The sequence below is a fragment of the Ceratotherium simum genome, chromosome 32 (genome assembly GCF_057802395.1).
Source record: "Ceratotherium simum simum isolate JZ-2026a chromosome 32, ASM5780239v1, whole genome shotgun sequence".
In the NCBI taxonomy this organism is placed as follows: domain Eukaryota; kingdom Metazoa; phylum Chordata; class Mammalia; order Perissodactyla; family Rhinocerotidae; genus Ceratotherium; species Ceratotherium simum.
This window is the reverse complement of record NC_141931.1, coordinates 27414497-27433320: the sequence shown is the minus strand read 5'-3', so window position 1 is coordinate 27433320 and position 18824 is coordinate 27414497. Positions and strand designations below refer to the sequence as shown.

At 43.5% G+C, this 18824-nt stretch overlaps 1 protein-coding gene across 1 annotated transcript in view; it reads right to left on the bottom strand.

The window, feature by feature from the left end:
• Window positions 1–279: 279 nt before the first annotated feature.
• Window positions 280–18824, bottom strand: part of IL2RA (interleukin 2 receptor subunit alpha) — a 53801-nt gene continuing 35256 nt past the window's right edge. Inside the window, exons 2-8 of the mRNA XM_087420901.1 lie at window positions 14619–14810; window positions 12161–12271; window positions 9656–9871; window positions 8138–8236; window positions 7482–7553; window positions 5922–5988; window positions 280–1376 (exon numbers count right to left, since the gene is read on the bottom strand). Coding sequence (XP_087277027.1) covers window positions 1352–1376; window positions 5922–5988; window positions 7482–7553; window positions 8138–8236; window positions 9656–9871; window positions 12161–12271; window positions 14619–14810 — 782 coding nt within the window. The 3' untranslated portion in view covers window positions 280–1351. The remainder of the gene's footprint in view (window positions 1377–5921; window positions 5989–7481; window positions 7554–8137; window positions 8237–9655; window positions 9872–12160; window positions 12272–14618; window positions 14811–18824) is intronic.

Here is an 18824-nt window from a genome sequence, read left to right as displayed (position 1 = left end):
AACAAGAACTCTCACTGAAGTCTTAGCACCTGAAGCTGACTTTTCCAGTAGGTGTTGAGGGTGGGAGGCATGGAGAGGTCTAACCCAGTGGTTCTCAAAGTGTGGTCCCTGGACCAGCATCAGTAGCATCACCTAGAACTTGTTAGAAATGTGAATTCTCGGGCCCACCCCAAACCTGCAGACTCAGAAACTCTGGAGATGGGCCCAGCTACACATGTTTTAACAAGGCCTTCGGGTGATTCTGATTTGCTAAATGTTTTGCTAACAGTTTGAGGACAACTGGTCTGACCTTTTCCATAGCTATATTCTGTCAGTATGATCTCCCTCCCCCTCCTCACTTTCTTCTTCTGTCTTTCCTTCCTTCCATAAACATTAAATGTATTGATTCCTTATCAGTGTTTTTATGACACTTATTTGTAAGTGTACACATTTGCACATCGTGTGTCTGTCTGTAAACATCAAATTTGTTCAGGCCAAATTCAGAGTATCATTTATAGCAATCCCAAAGAAACTGACTCTTAAAAAGGCCTATTAGACATGTATAGGTGAAACTTTCTGATGGGTATAATTCATTGCCTGGGACCTAGTTTATCCTTCTTTTCCCGACATTAACTCCAGTAAAATCCCTTCAAATACTGAAGCTCTACAATTCCAAGGGCTTGGTTGGCCTCATATGGCCCCTTGGTTGGCCCAAAGATTATTCTGCCATGGCCTCTGTTCTTTAGAAATCCAAAATTAAAGGCTCAGTGGAAGGGGGCTAGTTTAGAGGACTGAGCTCAGGACGAAAAGATTCATCATTACCCATCAGAGTTCTTAGAGAGCTTTCATTCAGAAACGTGACCAGAAGAATGGGCTAGTCAACCAGAGGCTGGGAAAGGATGTACGTGGATCACGGACAAGGTCCAGTTACACGGGGTAGGGAGTGTGTGTGTGTCTATTTACATTAGTGCTAGGGTTTTCCTTGGGCTTTCTAAACTGGGAAGTTGGGATGAAATGAACATGAAGCCGCTCTTCTTTATACTATATATGGTGTGGAGAGAGTTCCATGAGGTCAAGCTTTAATGAACACAAATACATGAAAGTAAGACTGAGAGTTCTGGTTGTTCCTCCCTGTTCCTCCAGTGACCTTGGAACTGCTGCTTAGATGCAGGTCGAGCTCACTCAGTGATTCTACAGAGCTGGCTTCATGATGGGGTCGCAGTGCCTGGTATTCAATGATGTGACTTCAGAGCTTTCCAAAACCCAGGGGGTCTCAGGAGGCGCCTCTTGGGTGAGTGTTGAGCTTCTTCGATTTTGCTAGCACTCTATGACTTCTGTGGGCTGTTCTTGGCTTCTTACTACTCTTGGTTTTCTAGATTGTTCTTCTACTCTTCCTCCTGTAGTGATATAATCAAGTTGTAGTCATAGGTGTAATACTGCACCAAGAAAAATGTGGTCCCCACCCTAAACCGATGTGGGTAGAGCATTCAACATGAGCCCCCACTGACCTGCTAACTTTAAATTCCACCCCAGGATACTGTTACTCTCCCACAGGCTGAAATCTGACCTCAAGGCCTCTCCATCCCTCCAGAGGCCAAGACTGATTGCCCTGTGGTTCTTACAGCATGATAATCCAATCATTGTGCAGTGAGTGGATCTGAGAAAGAGCCCGAGAGAGCCCTTCCATTTCCCCAGCAGCTCCAGGACTGGCTGGTTACAGGTGTGGAGGCTGAGTGGGTATCAGGGAATGGGTCCCATTGTCACACTCTAAAACCTGGAGTCATCTTTCTTCCTTAACCCTTACTTCCAATCAGCCACCAAATCCTGCTAAGGCCCTCCTTTATTATTTCTGGCTTCTTTTCCTCCTTTTTAACTTACACCCACTGACCTAGTTCACGATCTCATCATCTCCTGTGTGGATCTATTCCATCATAACGTAATCAAACTGCCACCACTATTAGCTCCTTAAGTCCAGCCTCTATTGTAGCCAGACCATTCAAAGGCCCAATGCTACGGTTTGCCCCATAATTAAAGATTCTGTGGCTCTCTGCTGCCCCCAGGATAGGGTGCAAGTCCCTCAGTCTGGCCTGATCTTCCGTGACTTGGTCACTGTCCATCCCCACAGCATCATTGTCACCACTGCCCCACGCACTTTATTCCCCCATGTTCAGAACCGCTTGACTTTCCCCAAACATTATCACACTCCTTCACACTGCTTCACAGGGAGCTCTCCTGTGCTCCCTCTGCCCAGCAACCATCTCCTGTCTTTCTTTATCTGGCCTCAGGCATTTCAGGCACCATCAACTCAAAAAGCTTTCAGGCACCCCCATGTAAGGTCAAGTGTCCTTTCTCTTTGCTCTTATAATATCTCAATCTTAGACTTTAACAAATTATATTTAAAGTCTCTATTTTTTTCTCTTTTCCTCTAATAGTCTGTAAGCTCTTGAGAGCGGGACCACTTGTATTCATCTTTGGGGCCCTAGCATGTACCTGGCACATAGGTAATAGTTTTTTTTAATTTAGATATAATTGACATATAACATTGTGTAAGTCTAAGGTGTATAACATGTTGATTTGATACACTTATATATTGCAAAACGATTACCACCACAGTGTTAGCTAACACCTCCAACACGTCACATAATTACCACTTCTTTTTTGTGGTGAGAACATTTAAGATCTAGGCTCTTAGCAACTTTGAAGTATATAATACAGTATTGTCCACTATAATCACCACGCTGTGCCTTAGATCCCCAGAACTTATTCAACTTCCAACTGCAAGTTTGTACCCTTTGACCAACATCTACATAGGAGATATTGTATAAAATTTTTTTTTTGTGAGGAAGATCATCCCTGAGCTAACATCCATGCCAATCCTCCTCTTTTTTTGCTGAGGAAGACTGGCTCTGTGCTAACATCCGTGCCCATCTTCCTCCACCTTATATGGGACACTGCCGCAGCATGGCCTGACAAGTGGTGTATCAGTGCGGGCCTGGGATCCGAACCTGCGAACCCTTGGCCACCAAAGCAGAGCACACGCACTTAACTGCTATGCCACTGGGCCGGCCCCTCTATAAATTTTTTTGAGCTATATGGAGGACAACAGCTGCAGAAAAGGACTGATAATAGCAACTATCTGTGCTAAGTGATTTTCATGAATTGAAAACTCCCAGTTTCTAGCCAGCCCTGTACTATGAGAACTTTCTGTAATGGTGGAAATGTTTTGTATCTGTGTTGTCCAAGAAGGCAGCCATATATGGCTATTGAACACTTGAAATGTGGCTAGTGCAACGAATGAACGGAATTTTTAATTGTATTTAATTTATTTATGTTTAAACTTAAATATCCACATGTGGGTATTGGCTACCATATCAGACAGAACAGTCCTAGAATTTCCTCAGCCCTTACTTAGCCCACAGGAACATCTGGTTACTTCCTACCTTGCTCAGAGCTCCTATGAGGCAAGCCTCTGAGAAGTGGTGTGCTGGTAAAGGTTTAACAACCAGCTCTCTGAAAAACTTTCCCTATTTCCATGGTGTCAATCCTCCCACCCTGTCCAGTTTCAAGCTGCCAAAGTGACATCACTGAATAGACTTGGGAAGAGATGTGCAGTAGCAAACCATCATCTAGTATTTCCTCGATACAGATACTATAGATGTAAATAACCCTGAGAACAAAGAAAGCAAACAAATGTAACAAAATAATTAGAAAGTGATTAATTTTGAGTATTTCATAACTTTTCTTTTTAACATAATTTATCTAATTATAAGTTTATATACTTTAATTTTAATAATGGCTATGCTTAAAAACAGTTCACAAAATTCCTGAAATTTCAACTTTTGGCTCTCAGGAGCCTGTGTAAGTCAGCTCTAGCTCTTCACTGGCTCCTGGGAATTGCTCCAAAAAAAAAAAAAAAAACCTGTAGGATTTCTGTTTGGCCACAAGAGGGCATTATCAGATGAAATTAGATTCCAGGCAGGATTTTGAACTAGCCCTCTGGCAGAGGGGTGAGTTTTAGATAAATGTTTTCCGTCTCCTGGAAGATTGCAATTCTGGGAGCTCTTGTGGGAACTCATATAGTTTCAGGCCGTTCTTTGTTTCACAACATAAACTCCGAGCCTTTACCACTCCCAAATAGCTTTATCCCTTTGTGTGTAAAGACTGGGTCTTTAAGCTATGAGATGAAAAGATCCTTGAAGGTACTAAGTCTTGTCAGCATAGGAAGGAGAGGATCTAGCAAGTACTGAGTACCTGCAACATATGGGGCACTTTACAACCTTCATCTCTCGTCATCCTAAAATAACACGTTAGCAATCAGTTAATACTGTAGAGAAACTGGTAGACTGCTAGGAATATGAATAATTCCTAATATAATAACTCTAGAGGGCTTATCCTTTGCATTGCAATAATTTGTACTTTATAATAATTCACATGACGAAAATCAGGAGTATATTGTGAGCCTGATGACTGGTATAAAAACGGAAGGAATCGGATGATTTCTCTCTGGCTAGGCTAAGTATAGGATCTGAGAGCTTTGGTTTTGGGGGGTGAATCTGTGTCTTCTCAGGGTCTTACTGGGGAGTTTATACCCGGGTTGGCTAGACTGCAGTTGGGGGCGGGGGGATACCCTGGATGGTTGAGAGGGTGACATAGTAGGTCTCTGTTGTCCACTGCCCAAGGGAGGGAGAAACTGGCCTTTTGAGTGTGTGGATGAAATGGTTTCACTCTCTTGGTTTTTAATACTGTTAGACTAGTGCAGTGGTCCTCAAAGTATGGTCCCTGGACCAGCAGCATCCGTATCACCTGGGAATTTGTTAGAAATGTAAATTCTCAGGCTCCACCCAGACCTGCCAAATCAGAAACTCTGGGGGTGGGCTGGGCCATCTGTTTTAACAAGCCCACCAGGAGATTCTGATGCCCACTCCAGTTTGAGAACACTGGCCCAGCGCAGAGTTGTCAAAACTGGATGCGTGTGTGTTAGATGCATCTGAGGAGCTTTAACAAGTACTAATGTCTCAGACACTAAAGATCATATACTGTGTGATTCCATTTATACGAAGTGTCCAGAATAGGCAAATCCACAGAGCTGGAAAGTACACTTGTGGTTGCCGGGGAAGGGGGGAACGGGATATTGGGAGGTACAGGTTCTTTTTGGGGTGATGGAAGTGTTCTGGAATTAGATAGATATAGAGGTGGTGTATACATAACATTGCTAAAAAACCACTGAACTATGCATTTTAAAATGGTTACAATGATAAATTTTATCTCACTTGAAAAAAAAAAAAACAGTGATGGGCCTGATGTCTGGGGTCCAATCCCAGAGATTCTGGTTGGGGCCCAAGCACTGGTGTTTTTAAAAATCTCTCCTGGTTGTTCTAATCTGCAGCCAGGGTTGAGAATCTGAGTTAATGCAAATGAGGCCACACTAGGTCACATTCGTGGTCCAGGGGCCTCTGGGTGAGTGTCTACAGTAGATGGGGTGGGGAGCACAGGAGAGGAAAAGCTCAAGGTGGACGCTGCCCTGGTTTCCTCCTAGCCAGGTGATGGGGGCAGAAGGGTCTTGGGCTCTAGATTCAGGTTGCAGTTTTGGTCTCTGCTGTGCAATCTTGTTTGCATTGCTTAATCTGTCTAAGCTGTAGCCACTCCAAGTTTTCTGAGAAGATAGGTTGTGATAATGCTCATAAGATAAGTATCGAGCCTGGTATACAGTAGGCTCAACAAATGTTAGTTTCCTTTGCGTTCCCATTTCCCCGTGGGTTAATTCTTGTTGATCGACTCTTTGGGAATGGGTGCATTGGCCAATTCTCCCTCCTACTCTTAAACTGCTGGTGGTTAGTAGAATGGGATGGGCTGGCGCGAGGGGGTCTCTGCCCAGGGGCTTTTCCTACCCTGGGCTTCACCCTCTAGATTGAGCAAGGGCTTCCTTCTAATATGGCACTCACCATCTCCGCTGCCAGGTGAGCCCACTCAGAAGGAGGATACTGATCAGCAGGAGAACACAGCCGGCCACTGTCAACAGAGAAGCAGTTCAGCAAAGGCGTGCCCTGGGCTGGGTCACAGAGCAGGCTGAGGAAGTCCCCCCAGGAGCCAGAGTTTCCTGGAGAGGTGGGCGCCGCAGTTTCTGCTTTCCCTTCTCAGAATGCAGAATGCAGCGCCCTCCCAACAGGCCCAAGGACTAGCGCTAGGGCTGGGAAAGATGTGGAAGGAAAAGGGCTTGGCCCTCTCCTTAACGGGCTCCGCTCTTTCTGTGGGGAGCAAACTGACAGGCACTCTCTTCAGAAAGGCTCAGAGGCCAGGCCTCAGTTAAGGAGACTGTGAGCAAGGTTTGTGATGGCGAAAAGAAATGTTGAAATATAGAGACAAATTATAAACACATTAGCATCTCTTGAAAGTGTGCATATTTCCCAAATGATGCTTTCCTGTGGTACTGGAGTGACCTGTCTATCTATCTATCTATCTATCTATCATCTATCTATCTATCTATCTATCTATCTATCTATCTATCTATCTATCTATCTATCTATCATCTATCTCTCTATCATCTTTCTCTCTATCTCTATCTATGTATCTATCCATCAATCTATCTATATCTATCACCTATCTATCATCTATCTATCTATCTATCTATCTATCTATCTATCTATCTATCTCTCTCTCTCTCTCTCTCCATCTATCTATCTATCTATTGTAGATGTGCCTCAAAGCCCGTTTGTCTTCTGTTTTTCCAAGCTTTATTGAGATATCATTAACATATACATTGTGTAAGTTTAAAGTATACAAGGTGATGATTTGATACACTTGTATATTGCAATATTATCACCACCGTAGCTTTAGCTAACACCTCCATCACCTCACATAATTACCTTTTTTTTGTGTGTATGTGGTGAGAACATTTAAGATCTATTCTTTTAACCACTTTCAAGTATACAATACAGTGTTGTTACCTCTAGTCACCATGCTGTACATTAGATCCCCAGAACTTATTCATCTTCTAGCTGGAAGTTTATACCCTTTGACCAACATCACCCCATTTTCCCCACCCCCAGCCCCTGGCAACCACCATTCTACTCTCTGTTTCTATGAGCTCTTTTTTTTTTTTTTTTTTTTTCAACCCCTCAAAACCTGTTTTCCCTCCTACCAGGGAACAACTGTGGTGTTTCTGGAATGTTTTTTCTCTATATCCTTGGTTAGACTGCATCCCTCCTCTGTCTCCTCACCCCTCACCACAGGTCTGGGGTATTTTGTCCTTTAGGATCCATTCAGGAGGAGCTGGTTGCGGCTGGTTTGAGACTTCATTCGCAACCTACTATAACTGATTACTGTGATTTTGAGTCATGTTAATATCTGGATTAATCTTTTACTCTTATAAACATTATAAAGTGTAAGGAGGGGGTCATTTTAAACTAACTAACTAAACCACCAATCCCCCACCCCCAAGCAACGCATCCCACAGTCTCTGTCTGGTGTACGCTTTATCAATAAGAGAAGCGACCCCTACCCACCTGCCATCTGACACTCGGTTGTAAATATGAACGTCTCCATGGTTGTAGCCGCTTCTGTGTGTATTTGAAAATCTGTGCAAAAGAGAGAGGGGAAGATGCTCCGTTTATGCTAATTATCAGACTGCACGGGCTGGAGGGAGTTAGGGCTTCTCAGTGAGCTAGAACCTCGGACACTGATGGGAGGGATGTGAAAGACAAGGGGAGGCCATGGGCAAGCATTTCATCCTTCTGCGTCAAGATACTGCCTTCAGTCTTGTTTCTCCTCTTTCTGACAATTGCTTTTGATGTGTTTGAGGATTGGGGGGTCAGATGCAGATGTCTGATCATCTTTAAAACCGGGGACAGGGCCGGCCCCGTGGCTTAGCGGTTAAGTGCATGCGCTCCGCTGCTGGCAGCCCGGGTTCGGATCCCGGGCGCGCACCGCTTCTCCGGCTATGCTGGGGCCGCGTCCCACATACAGCAACTGGAAGGATGTGCAGCTATGACATACAACTACCTACTGGGGCTTTGGGGGGAAAAAATAAATAAATAAAATCTTTAAAACCGGGGACAACTCTGACCCATCTGCTGGAGGGGCTGCTCCCGGCAAGCTGTCTTTCCTTTCTTGCATTATGATTTAATGGCCAAGCCTTTACCTTCATAGGAACTAGCCGTACCTGTAGAACCTATGGTACCTGTGGTACCTGTCGTTGTTAAGGGACAGGAGGTTTCACTCCCGGGAGGAGCATCAGTGCTTGCTTGAGGCTCTTCGTCACCTGGAGGAGAGAGTAAGTAATGCTTGTGGAACTGAAGGTGGGTTGTGGAGGTCTCACAGCCACCCCCACCCGGCCTCCTCAGCTGACCCCAGACACACTAGCTGAGGTGTGAATCTCGGTTCTGGGCACGTTATCTGAGGATGCTACATGACGCAGCTCTAGATCAGGGTAACAGAGACGTGGGTAAGTGGCCCCAGCAGAGCCGGGTGAGAGGGAATTCTAACCCTGATCATGGCTTTCCATGGAACTCTGAGCAACTCTTTATCCCCAGGCTTCCTACTCAGCCCTGGGTTCCATCTGTGGCTTGGAAACAGATGGATAATACAAATAATAATAATACAAATACCATGGAACCATCAAACGAAGTAGAAATGCACAGAAGGATAGCTTTTCCCGGTGACAGGTTCCCCATTCCTGGTGGGTGTTGTCAGTTACCCAGGACACTGCCCCGCCTCCTCATCCTTTTACAAAGCAAGCCACGGACGGTCCCTGGCCAGCAGCATGGCTCATGGGAGGCAGGCTATGGGAAAGAGAGCATCTCCAAAGAACCCAAGAGGAAGACATGGGATATGGGAAATGGTGGTGAGCCAAGAAACCAGTAACACTTATGGTTAAATGTAAGTGACTTTGATTGTAGAAATAGTAATATGATTAATAGTATTAGCAGAAGACCTCAACAGAGGTGGGTTTTATGTATGCATGAAGGAGCGTGTGTGTGTGTGTGTGTGTGTGTAAGTCCCTTCCTTGCACATTTGCACTTTTATCAAAGCTCAGGTGGGAATTACACGAGGAGAAGGAGCATGCACAGTGTAGCACTGTGCAAATAATGGATTTACTTTATTATATATAAGTAAATTAGAAAGGCGTGGGTGGCAGGCTGGTAGCTTAGACAAAGAAGAGGAATTTCAGCCGGCCCCGTGGCTTAGAGGTTAAGTGTGCGCACTCCGCTACTGGCGGCCGGGGTTCAGATCCTGGGCGCGTACCGACGCACTGCTTCTCAGGCCATGCTGAGGCCGCGTCCCACATACAGCAACTAGAAGGACGTGCAACTATGACATATAACTATCTACTGGGGCTTTGGGGGAAAAGAAAAAAATAAATAAAATTATAAAAAAAAAAAAAGAAGAGGAATTTCAGGATCAGCTAGGAAAGGGATAGCATATCACCAGTGAGGTAGCATCTGGGGTGCATCTTTCCTCTTCTTCTGTCTCCTGCTATTTATCCCCACTCAAGGTACAGAGGACCTTAGGTGACAGAGACCTTAGAACTTATCTAGTCTATTTTCCAGAATGAGAAAAAACAGAGGCCCAAGGAGATTAAGTGGATTGCAAAGTCACACAGTTGGTGGGTGAAGAATTCCACCCTGCTCGGCCTGATGGAAAAAGCAAGGTGGGGGGGCCCGAGAAGGTGCCACCATACCTGCAAACTCACTGTCCTTCCTTTCACTTGTGCACTTGAGCTGGGGCTGTGTCCACTGTGTCTTCCCACAGATCGTTTTGCAGACGCTCTCAGCAGGACCTCTCCGTAGGGCCCTGAATCCCTGGGTGCACTGGTAGTGAACCGTTTGCCCCACCACGAAATGGTAAATTCTCTCTGGAGCTTCATGTTCCCAGGGTGGAGGCTCCCTGCAGTGATCTGGAGGAGGGAAAGGAAATTCTGCAGGCAAGCTGGGGAAGGCATTGTGAGCGAATCCACATTGCCTCTTCCTAGACACCTTGGTTCTTATTCTTTTGTTCTTTCATTAATTTGTTCATTCATTCATTCATTCTTTCATCCAACCAACATGTATTGAGAATACCTATGTGTCAGGAACTCTGCTAGGCACCTTGTGGGAAGGCACAAAGACCCGTCACTCTTGCAAAGAGCAGGCAGTCAACTGGGTAAGAGAGACGTATGAAAGCAGAATGCACTGAGTATTGTAGTTGAGGAACAGGCGCTTGCTGTGGGAACACAGAGGAAGGAGTAATTACTTCTGATGATGGTGAGGGTTCTGATAAGTGGACAGGAGTGGAAAGGCGGGCTTAGCTCAGGGATAAGGGCAGGCTCCAGCCAATTTGGGCCAATGAAATGTGAAGACCGCCTAGATCTCCACTGCTAAGTGAGGAAGCACATCCTTGGGTTGTGGCTGGTGGTCATCTTGGGACCATGGCAGAAGGACTGGTGACAAAGCCAAAGCCAGGAGGAGGGAGGGGCTAAGAGAATATCAGGGAAATGGAGTCTGATCTTTGATCAAGCCATGCCTGAAGCTTGCCCCATGTGAGCCCCATCAAGGCCTCTGAAAATGCCTCATGCCCAGTAACTTTCAACTCACCCAACTCAAACCCAAGCCTGACTGACCTTTAACCACAGAGATAATGTCCTGCTCTGATTTAATCTCAGGATTCCCCACCCCACCCCCTATCTGGACATATGGAACCACGTGTACCCCCAATCCCCAGACATATGAAGCTATACACATGCTCTGATCTTCCAGGCCTTCTATAACCTGAGTACCCAACATAACCTCTACAAGTACCCTACATAACCTCTCTGCACATGTGCCTAGCCAAGTGGTCCTCTCCCGAGTGATCTGCTCCAGTGTAGCACCTTGCAAATCATATGGAACTTGTATTTTAGTCTCGGAATAAAATTTCTTTTACAGCCAGTAAAATCCATAACTGTCTGAACCTGTTTGAATTGGATTTGCTTCTTTCAAATGAAAACATCCAAATTAAGACAATCTGTGAACTATCCCTTAGCTGGAACAAGCTGGTTACCTCTTGAGCAAAGACAACAAATGTTGACCTCTTGAGAAACCTTTCAATAACTGTGGAGGGTAATATGGGATAAGTAGAGAAAAACAAACAACTCCATGTGTTTTGCAACACCATTCCAGTACAAAGTTGGAGGGGTAAATGGATAAAAACATCATGTGGCCACAATGTCTCTGGATTCATCTGTTTTTTGTTTTTTAATAATAGAAGCTGCAAATAAATTCAAATTAGTTTAAAATAAGTAATCAGTAGAAAGATCCCTAGTCTAATTCAGGAGCCCTGAGGTCTTGTTCCTAAATTATGTGAGTTAAGCCAAGTCTCTTAACTTCCCCATGTCTCAGTTTCCTGGTAAATTGAAGTAATTCTCCTGCCTCTGACTCATTGAGTTGTGAGGTTCAAATGAGATTATATACAATATGATCAAGTTCTTTGTAACATTGTAAAATAGCATAGAACGCTGGGGTCTTGTAAGGTCAGCTGTTCCCCCAGAAGCTCAGGTGTTCCTAATGAGCTCTATTTCTTCCTGACGTTAGGACTTGACTTCAACATGATTTATTTTGGGAAGTTGCTTCAGCAATTGGGTACTCATGGCGCTCACTCACCCACAGCCCATTAGCTAGCAGGTGTTTGTCTGCAGCTGCAGACCCACCTGTATGGCACGGCACATTTCACAACCCTGTCTGCAAGAAACGTCTTGCTTTGCTGGCAGTTCATTATCTTATACTTAAGGCAAAAACACAGAGCATTTCCTTGAGAACATGGACTGTCATCTACTCATGTTTGTGTCTTCTGTTGGCAGTGCCTGGCACAGTTAGTCCCAACACATGCTTTCTGAATTGAGTTGAATTGAATTGAATTGATCACAACATATGCTTTCTGAATTGAGTTGAATTGAATTGAATTGAATTGAATTGAGCTGAGCTGAATTCTATTCGACCAGCTCCCAAAGCAGGAGGAAGCCCAGAGCCCAGGTTGGCAGCTGTAATGGTGGCTTAAAATGCTGAGCAAACAGTCTGCAAATGCTACACAATAGCTCTTGCCCACATGACATCCTTAGAGGAGAGGATGGTGGACAGACTTTTTTCCTTTGGGGAAGACATCATATACCCACAAGAGAAGGATTGGCTCCCAGGAGTCAGCCAGATGACAGTTGTTCAGATTCGCCTCTTACCTAGAAGGTGAGCTGGGCCCATGGGCTGCGTTCGGCTTGGCATTTCTGTTGGTTTTCTTTCCTTCCGTTCTTCAGGTTTAGGAGTAACTGGTTTTCCTGTGTTCCCAGAAGCTAGAGAGTATGGATGGAATGAAACAAATAACTTCACAAATGCTTAAAATAGAAAACACTCTTCATGTATTTTTTTTTTTTTTAAAGATTTTATTTATTTATTTTTCTCCCCAAAGCCCCAGTAGATAGTTGTGTGTCATAGCTGCACATCCTTCTAGTTGCTGTATGTGGGACGCGGCCTCAGCATGGCCCGAGAAGCAGCGCGTCGCTGCGAGCCTGGGATCCGAACCCGGGTCGCCAGCAGTGGAGCGCGCTCACTTAACCACTAAGCCACGGGGCCGGCCCATCTTCATGTATTCATTTACTCAAAAAGAGTGTCTTTCTAGTGCTCATGAGATGCCAGGAAATATCAGGGTGCTAGGATTACCAAGATGAGCCACACGAAAGTCCTGCCCTTGGGGTGCTCTCACTGGGGCCTGCTCACGCATAGCCCACCTTGGCCTGTCGGTACGCATGTGTGTAATGACAGTGGCTTATAACATGTTTCTGAAAGAACTGAAAGATTTTCTGGCGGAATTTTTTGTGTATGTGTGTCTCCCCAAAAGGGACTCCATTCTGGCCATCAACCCTGCCAACATTGTGCATGGGTGTGTGTAATGGTAACAAGGAGTGATCTGACTTAACCACCCACTAACTCCTCTGTTGCCCCAAAGCAGGTCATTTAAAAGGTAGAGAGATGCAATCTTAAAGGAATGACAAGAAAACCAACCCTACAACACTCTTCTCTATTGTGAGGAGTTTGGCAAAGGAGTTGAGTATGGGCGCTGCAATGGGGGTGGGGGAGGAGGGATCAGGATTCTAGCTTAGGGCTAGGGAGGGGATCTGCTGGGACTCAGACTCTGCAGTCCATCCATAGTGTGGGTGGGATAAAGTCACTGCGGCTCACCGATGCCATCTCCAGGGTTAAGAAATAACAAGACAAATGAACACACCACGATTCACCACACTCTAATATCACAAAGTGGATAGAAGTTCAATGGCAAAATCATAGTATCAGATCAACTTAGGTTTAGAAAGCCATTTAGAAATGATCTTGGGGGTCATTCCCTCCAAATTCCACTCCAGGGAAGTGACCCACCTACAATATCCGAGCTAGTGGCTCTGCCATCTCTGCTTGCCCTCACCAGCAAAGATGAGGTTTGGGATGCTTAGTCCACCGGTGATTCTAGCACATCCTGCATTGAGGGCCACAAGGCCTCAAGCCATGTTTTGCAGTCCAGAAACAAAGAAATTTGAAGTGAACAACCTCCTCTGCCTCTCTGCTTCCTTCATGCTGTTGTAGACCCTCACCCACGCACCGGTCTGACCTGCCTGTGGCTTGTTATTCTCTTCGCTCCCCCAGCCCAGCAAGGGCTTTGCAGGACTGGGACAAGAGGCAGCAACCTTTCGGGGATGTGGGGTCTTGGGGAATATTCTTCATGCTCTGGAACACCAGTTCCTGACACTGGGCTGGGGAAGGCCCTGGAGGGACAATACTTTCTCCTTGACAATATATTTTCCCCTCAAGAAATCCCCGGAGCCGGCCTGGTAGTGTAGGGGTTAAGTTCTCTCACTCCACTTTGGTGGCCTGGGGTTCTCAGGTTTGGATCCTGGGCATGGACCTATGCACTGCTCATCAAGCCATGCTGTGGCAGCGTCCCATATACAAAGTAGAGGAAGATGAGCACAGATGTTAGCTCAGGCCCCAACTTCCTCACCAAAAAAAAAAAAAAAAAAGACAGAAAGAAATCCCCAAAAGGCCTCATGTTACCCAGAGTGTTACTGGAGGTGGAGCTAGGATAAGTATATTTCATCAGTCAGGATATGGGTGATACGAGGTGTGAGCTTTGGAAACCAAGACACAAAAGAGTTAATTCAGCCTTACAGATAGATATTCTTCACTAGAGTTGTTATTATTTTTTATATTCTTTATATAGGCTCATTCTGACTATTCTTTTTTTATATTTATTTTTTTAAATTGTGATAAAATAGGCACAACATAAAAGTTTCCATATTAACCATTTTTAAGTGCACAGTTCAGTGACATTAAGTACATTCACATTGTTGCGAACTAGAATTACTTTTTAATTGTTCAGTAATTATTAGTCTAATGTCTGATCCTTCTCTCCCCACAAAATATATGTTCCTTGGGGCCTCCTCAGTGCCTAGACCAGTCTTTGGGACTAGGAGACACTCCTTAAATATTTGTTTAGTGAATGAATATTCCAGAACCACTGAAATTAGTTATTCTGTGGATGGGGCTGGCCAATTTCTGTCTGTAGGGCTGAGTGAACAGAAGCAGAAGCCCTGTCTCGCTCTTTGCTACAGTTCCCCCTGTCGCTTGGTGGTTACAAAAGGAAACACTCACAAGTACTGACGCAGTGACATTTGTTTTCCCAGGAAGAGTGGCTCGAGTTTCCTTTACAAACCATGAAGAGCGACCCTTTGCTGATTCTGCGGAAGCCTTTCTTGCATTCACAGTTCAGCATGGTGCCGATCTTGTAGGTGAGGGCCTTGAATGTGGCGTTTCTGAGGACCGGTGGGTCATCCCCACAGAACTCTGCAAAGAAGAAGAAGTACAGTAGGAGTTCAAGAGGTGCTAGTCAGACATGCACCTATTTAACCATGTGATGATTTAATCACACATTGCTTTTCTTTATTTAAAGGATTTATATATACTCTACTTTTTTTCTAGCAAGAAGCTAAGGCTGTTGCCATTGTTCTTTAGAAACCTTTGTATCAGAGACAGTTCAAAATTGAACTTCAACCAAGTTCCTCTCCAAACTACAATATAGTTCAAACTAACTGAATAGAAATGAATGAGGTTTCATTCTGAATACGCCTCATGCCGAGGAAGTATCAAAAGAGGAGGAGCAAGGGATGTGAGGAAAGGGAGGGAGGAAAGCTGTGCAAATTTAATTGAGGGACAAAATATGTCCATGAGAAATACTTTTCAAGAAATGAGGATTTTCAGACTTTCTGTAATTAATGATTCTGTACCTTTTTTTTTTTTTTTGAGAAATATATGTAAAGTGCTTCACTCAGTGTCTGGCAAGTAGGAAGTGTGTTTCTCACCCACCTGCCCACCTCTGGGTTTATCATATTCCTTCTCATACCATGAAGACCTGACCTCCCTCAGCTGGAAAAGTGGACACTGGTTTCCCGCCGAAGACACTCAAAGAAGTGGCCAAACACCCAACTATTAAGGGAAGAAGGCGCTGGTCTAATCAGAAAAATGATTCCATTGCATATCTTGCAACGAGTGCTCCTGCTTCAAGAGATTCGATTTTAGGAAAAAACACAGGCTGGATAAAGGAAGTGGATAAAAGGAGCACAGGAAACAGGAAACGGTGAGAGAGCAGGGCCCTCTCCCACAGCCAGCCTCTGCATCCACCAGAACAGGCATGGAGGAAAATCCGGGCTGGTTGCTGCACTCATTGCTGGCTGAGGACAGTCTGCCGATTGCCTATTAATCACTCAGGCTGGAGTGAAGCTCCTCTGTGCCCTTACACTCTGCCCAGCATCTTGCCGTCCTGAAGACCACCCCATCCAAGGCTCAGGACACTCCTGGAACCCCCAAGAACAGAAGACTAGGAGAACGTGGACAGTTTTCCCCACCTCTAGCCAAGAGGGGACTAAACGAAAGCCATTTGAATGGTTCAGTGGGCCTGCAGTTGTAGAAGAACATGTAACACAAGTACTCAAATTTTGGTAATTGTAATCACCATCATAATAAGACAGAAAGGTAGCATGGGGGAAAGAAGAGGAAGATGGCTTACTAGCTGTATGGCTTTACCATTTTCATTTATCCAACACTTGACTTCCTTTTCTGTAAAATGGGTATAATAACTATTATTTTGTAATATTTATGTTAATTAATTAATATTTATATTAATTAATATTTTGTAAAATTTATGTGATTTGTCTTAAAGATTACATGAAAGAGCACACTGAGGTAACTTGTAGAGCACCTGGCACACAATAGGCATAGAATAGATGCCAGTTCTGCTCCCTTCCTTTTTCAGTCTGTCCAGAAAAAGAGAATGGTAATTCAGATAGAGACTGGGCTGAAGTTTACCTTAGCCCTTAACTCCTGCCAAAGGTCATCTCTCTCTACAGCCCATATCATCAGTACCATTCACCGGCACTTATCATATGTCAATACCAACCAACGTTTTAAGTATCAGAAGGTAAACCTGTTGCTAAAACAAGATATGCATAATATCAGAAAGGCCAATGAAGGAACAAGGCAAAGATGTTCCCTCTCACCACTGCTTTTCAACATCGTACTGGAAGTCCTAGCTAATGCAGTCAGAAAAGAAAAGGAAATAAAAGGTATACAGATTGAGAAGGAAGAAATAAAATTATCTTTGTTTTCAGATGACATGATTTTCTATGTAGAAAATCTGAAAGGACAGACAAAAAACCCTCCCGGTATTAATAAGTGATTGTAGCAGGATTACATGATAAAAAGGTAATATACAAAAGTCTATTGCTTTGCTGTATACCAGCAATGAACAAGTGGAAATTGAAATTAAAAACACAATACTATTTACATTAGCACCCAGAAAATGAAGTATTTGGTTATAAATTTAACAAAATATGTGCAAGATCTATATGAGGAAAACTATAAAACTTGGATGAAAGAAATCAAAGAGCTAAATAAATGGAGAGATATTCCATGTTTATGGATAGGAAAACTCAATATTGTCAAGATGTCAGTTCTTCACAACTTGATCTATAGATTCAATGCAATCCCAATAATAATGCCAGCAACCTATTTTGTGGATGTCAATGAACCGATTCTAAAGTTTATATGGAGAGGCAAAACACCCAGAACAGCCAACACAACATTGAAGGAGAAGAACAAAGTTGGAGAACTGACACTACCCAACTTCAAGACTTACTATAAAGCTACAGGAATCAAGACATTGTGGCATTGGTGAAAGAACAGACTAATAGATCAAGGGAACAGAATAGAGAGTCCAGAAATAGACCCACAAAAATATAGTCAACTGATCTTTGACAGAGGAGCAAAGGCAATACAATGGAGCAAAGATAGTCTTTTCAACAAATGTTGCTGGAACAACTGGACATTCACATGCAAAAAAAAGGGGGCCAGCCCAGTGGCTTAGTGGTTAAGTTCTGCTTCAGCAGCCCGGGGTTCCCAGGTTCAGATCCCAGGCACAGACCGATGCATCACTCATCAAGCCATGCTACGGCGGTGTCCCACAAACAAAATAGAGGAAGATTGGCAGGATGTTAGCTCAGGTACCATCTTCCTCAAGCAAAACGAGGAAGATTGGCAACAGATGTTAGCTCAGGGCCAGGCTTCCTCACCAAAAGAAAAAAAAAATAGAACTTCAGTGGCCTGTGGGATAATATCAAAAAGTCTAACATATTTAATTGAAGTCTCAAAGCAAGAGGGGAGTAAGAATGGAGCAGAAAAAATATTTGAAGAAATAATGGCCAAAAATGTCTGAAATTTGATGACAAACATTGACTTACAGATCCAAGATGCTCGGTGAACTCCAAGCAGGATAAATATAAAGAAAATCACACCTAAATGCATCTGAGCCACACTGCTGAAAACCAAAGATAATGAGAGAATTCTAAAAGTGGCCGGAGAAAAGGGACACATTACAAGGAATCAATGATGAAGGATGAATGACTTTTCAACAGAAACAATGGAAGCCAGAAAATAATGGTAGAACATATCCACAGTTTTAAAAGAATAAAAACCTGTCAGCCTAGAATTCTACCTAGAGAATTCTACCTCAAAAATGAGGTTGAAATCAATATATTTTCAGATAAATGAAAGCTTAGAGAATTTGTCTAAATTCTCACCAGCCCACCTGCATTATAAAAAATAATGCTAAGGGAAATTCTTCAGGCTATGTGGAAATTACACCAGCTAGAAACAGATCTACAGGGAAGGAGGAGGAACACTGGTACATATTGAGGTGAAAGAAAGGACCACCTTCTTCTTTTAATTTCTTTGAGAGAGAACTGTTCAGAATAAAAATAATAATATTGTATGGTGAGTTTTATTGTGTATGTAAACCTAAAATATATAATATCTATAGTATAAAGCTTGCAGTGAATGGAATTTTTCTATAATAGGGTTCTTATATCATACATGGTATGGTACAATATTAACTCTAAGTAGATTGTGATAAGCATATATTCTGGAAAGCCTAGAGAAACCGCCAAATAATAATACAAGAGTGTAGCTAAAATGACAACAGAAGAAATAAAATAGAGTATTAAAATATATTTCTGGTTAACCAAAATTAAGAGAGAAAAGGAAGAATAGAAGAATAAAAAAATAAATGGGACAACTAGGAAACAGCAAGAAGGTAGACTTGAAGCCAACCATATCAGTAATTAATTACATGAAATCTAAATTAAACAAGATAGAAGCTTTCAGACTGCACAAAACAGGAGGGCTCAACTATATGCTGTCTATTAGAGAATGACTTTAAATACAAAGACAATAATAGGTTGAAAGTAAAAGATATAAAAAGATACGTTATGCAAAGGTATGCATAAGAAAGCTGGTGGTGCTATATTA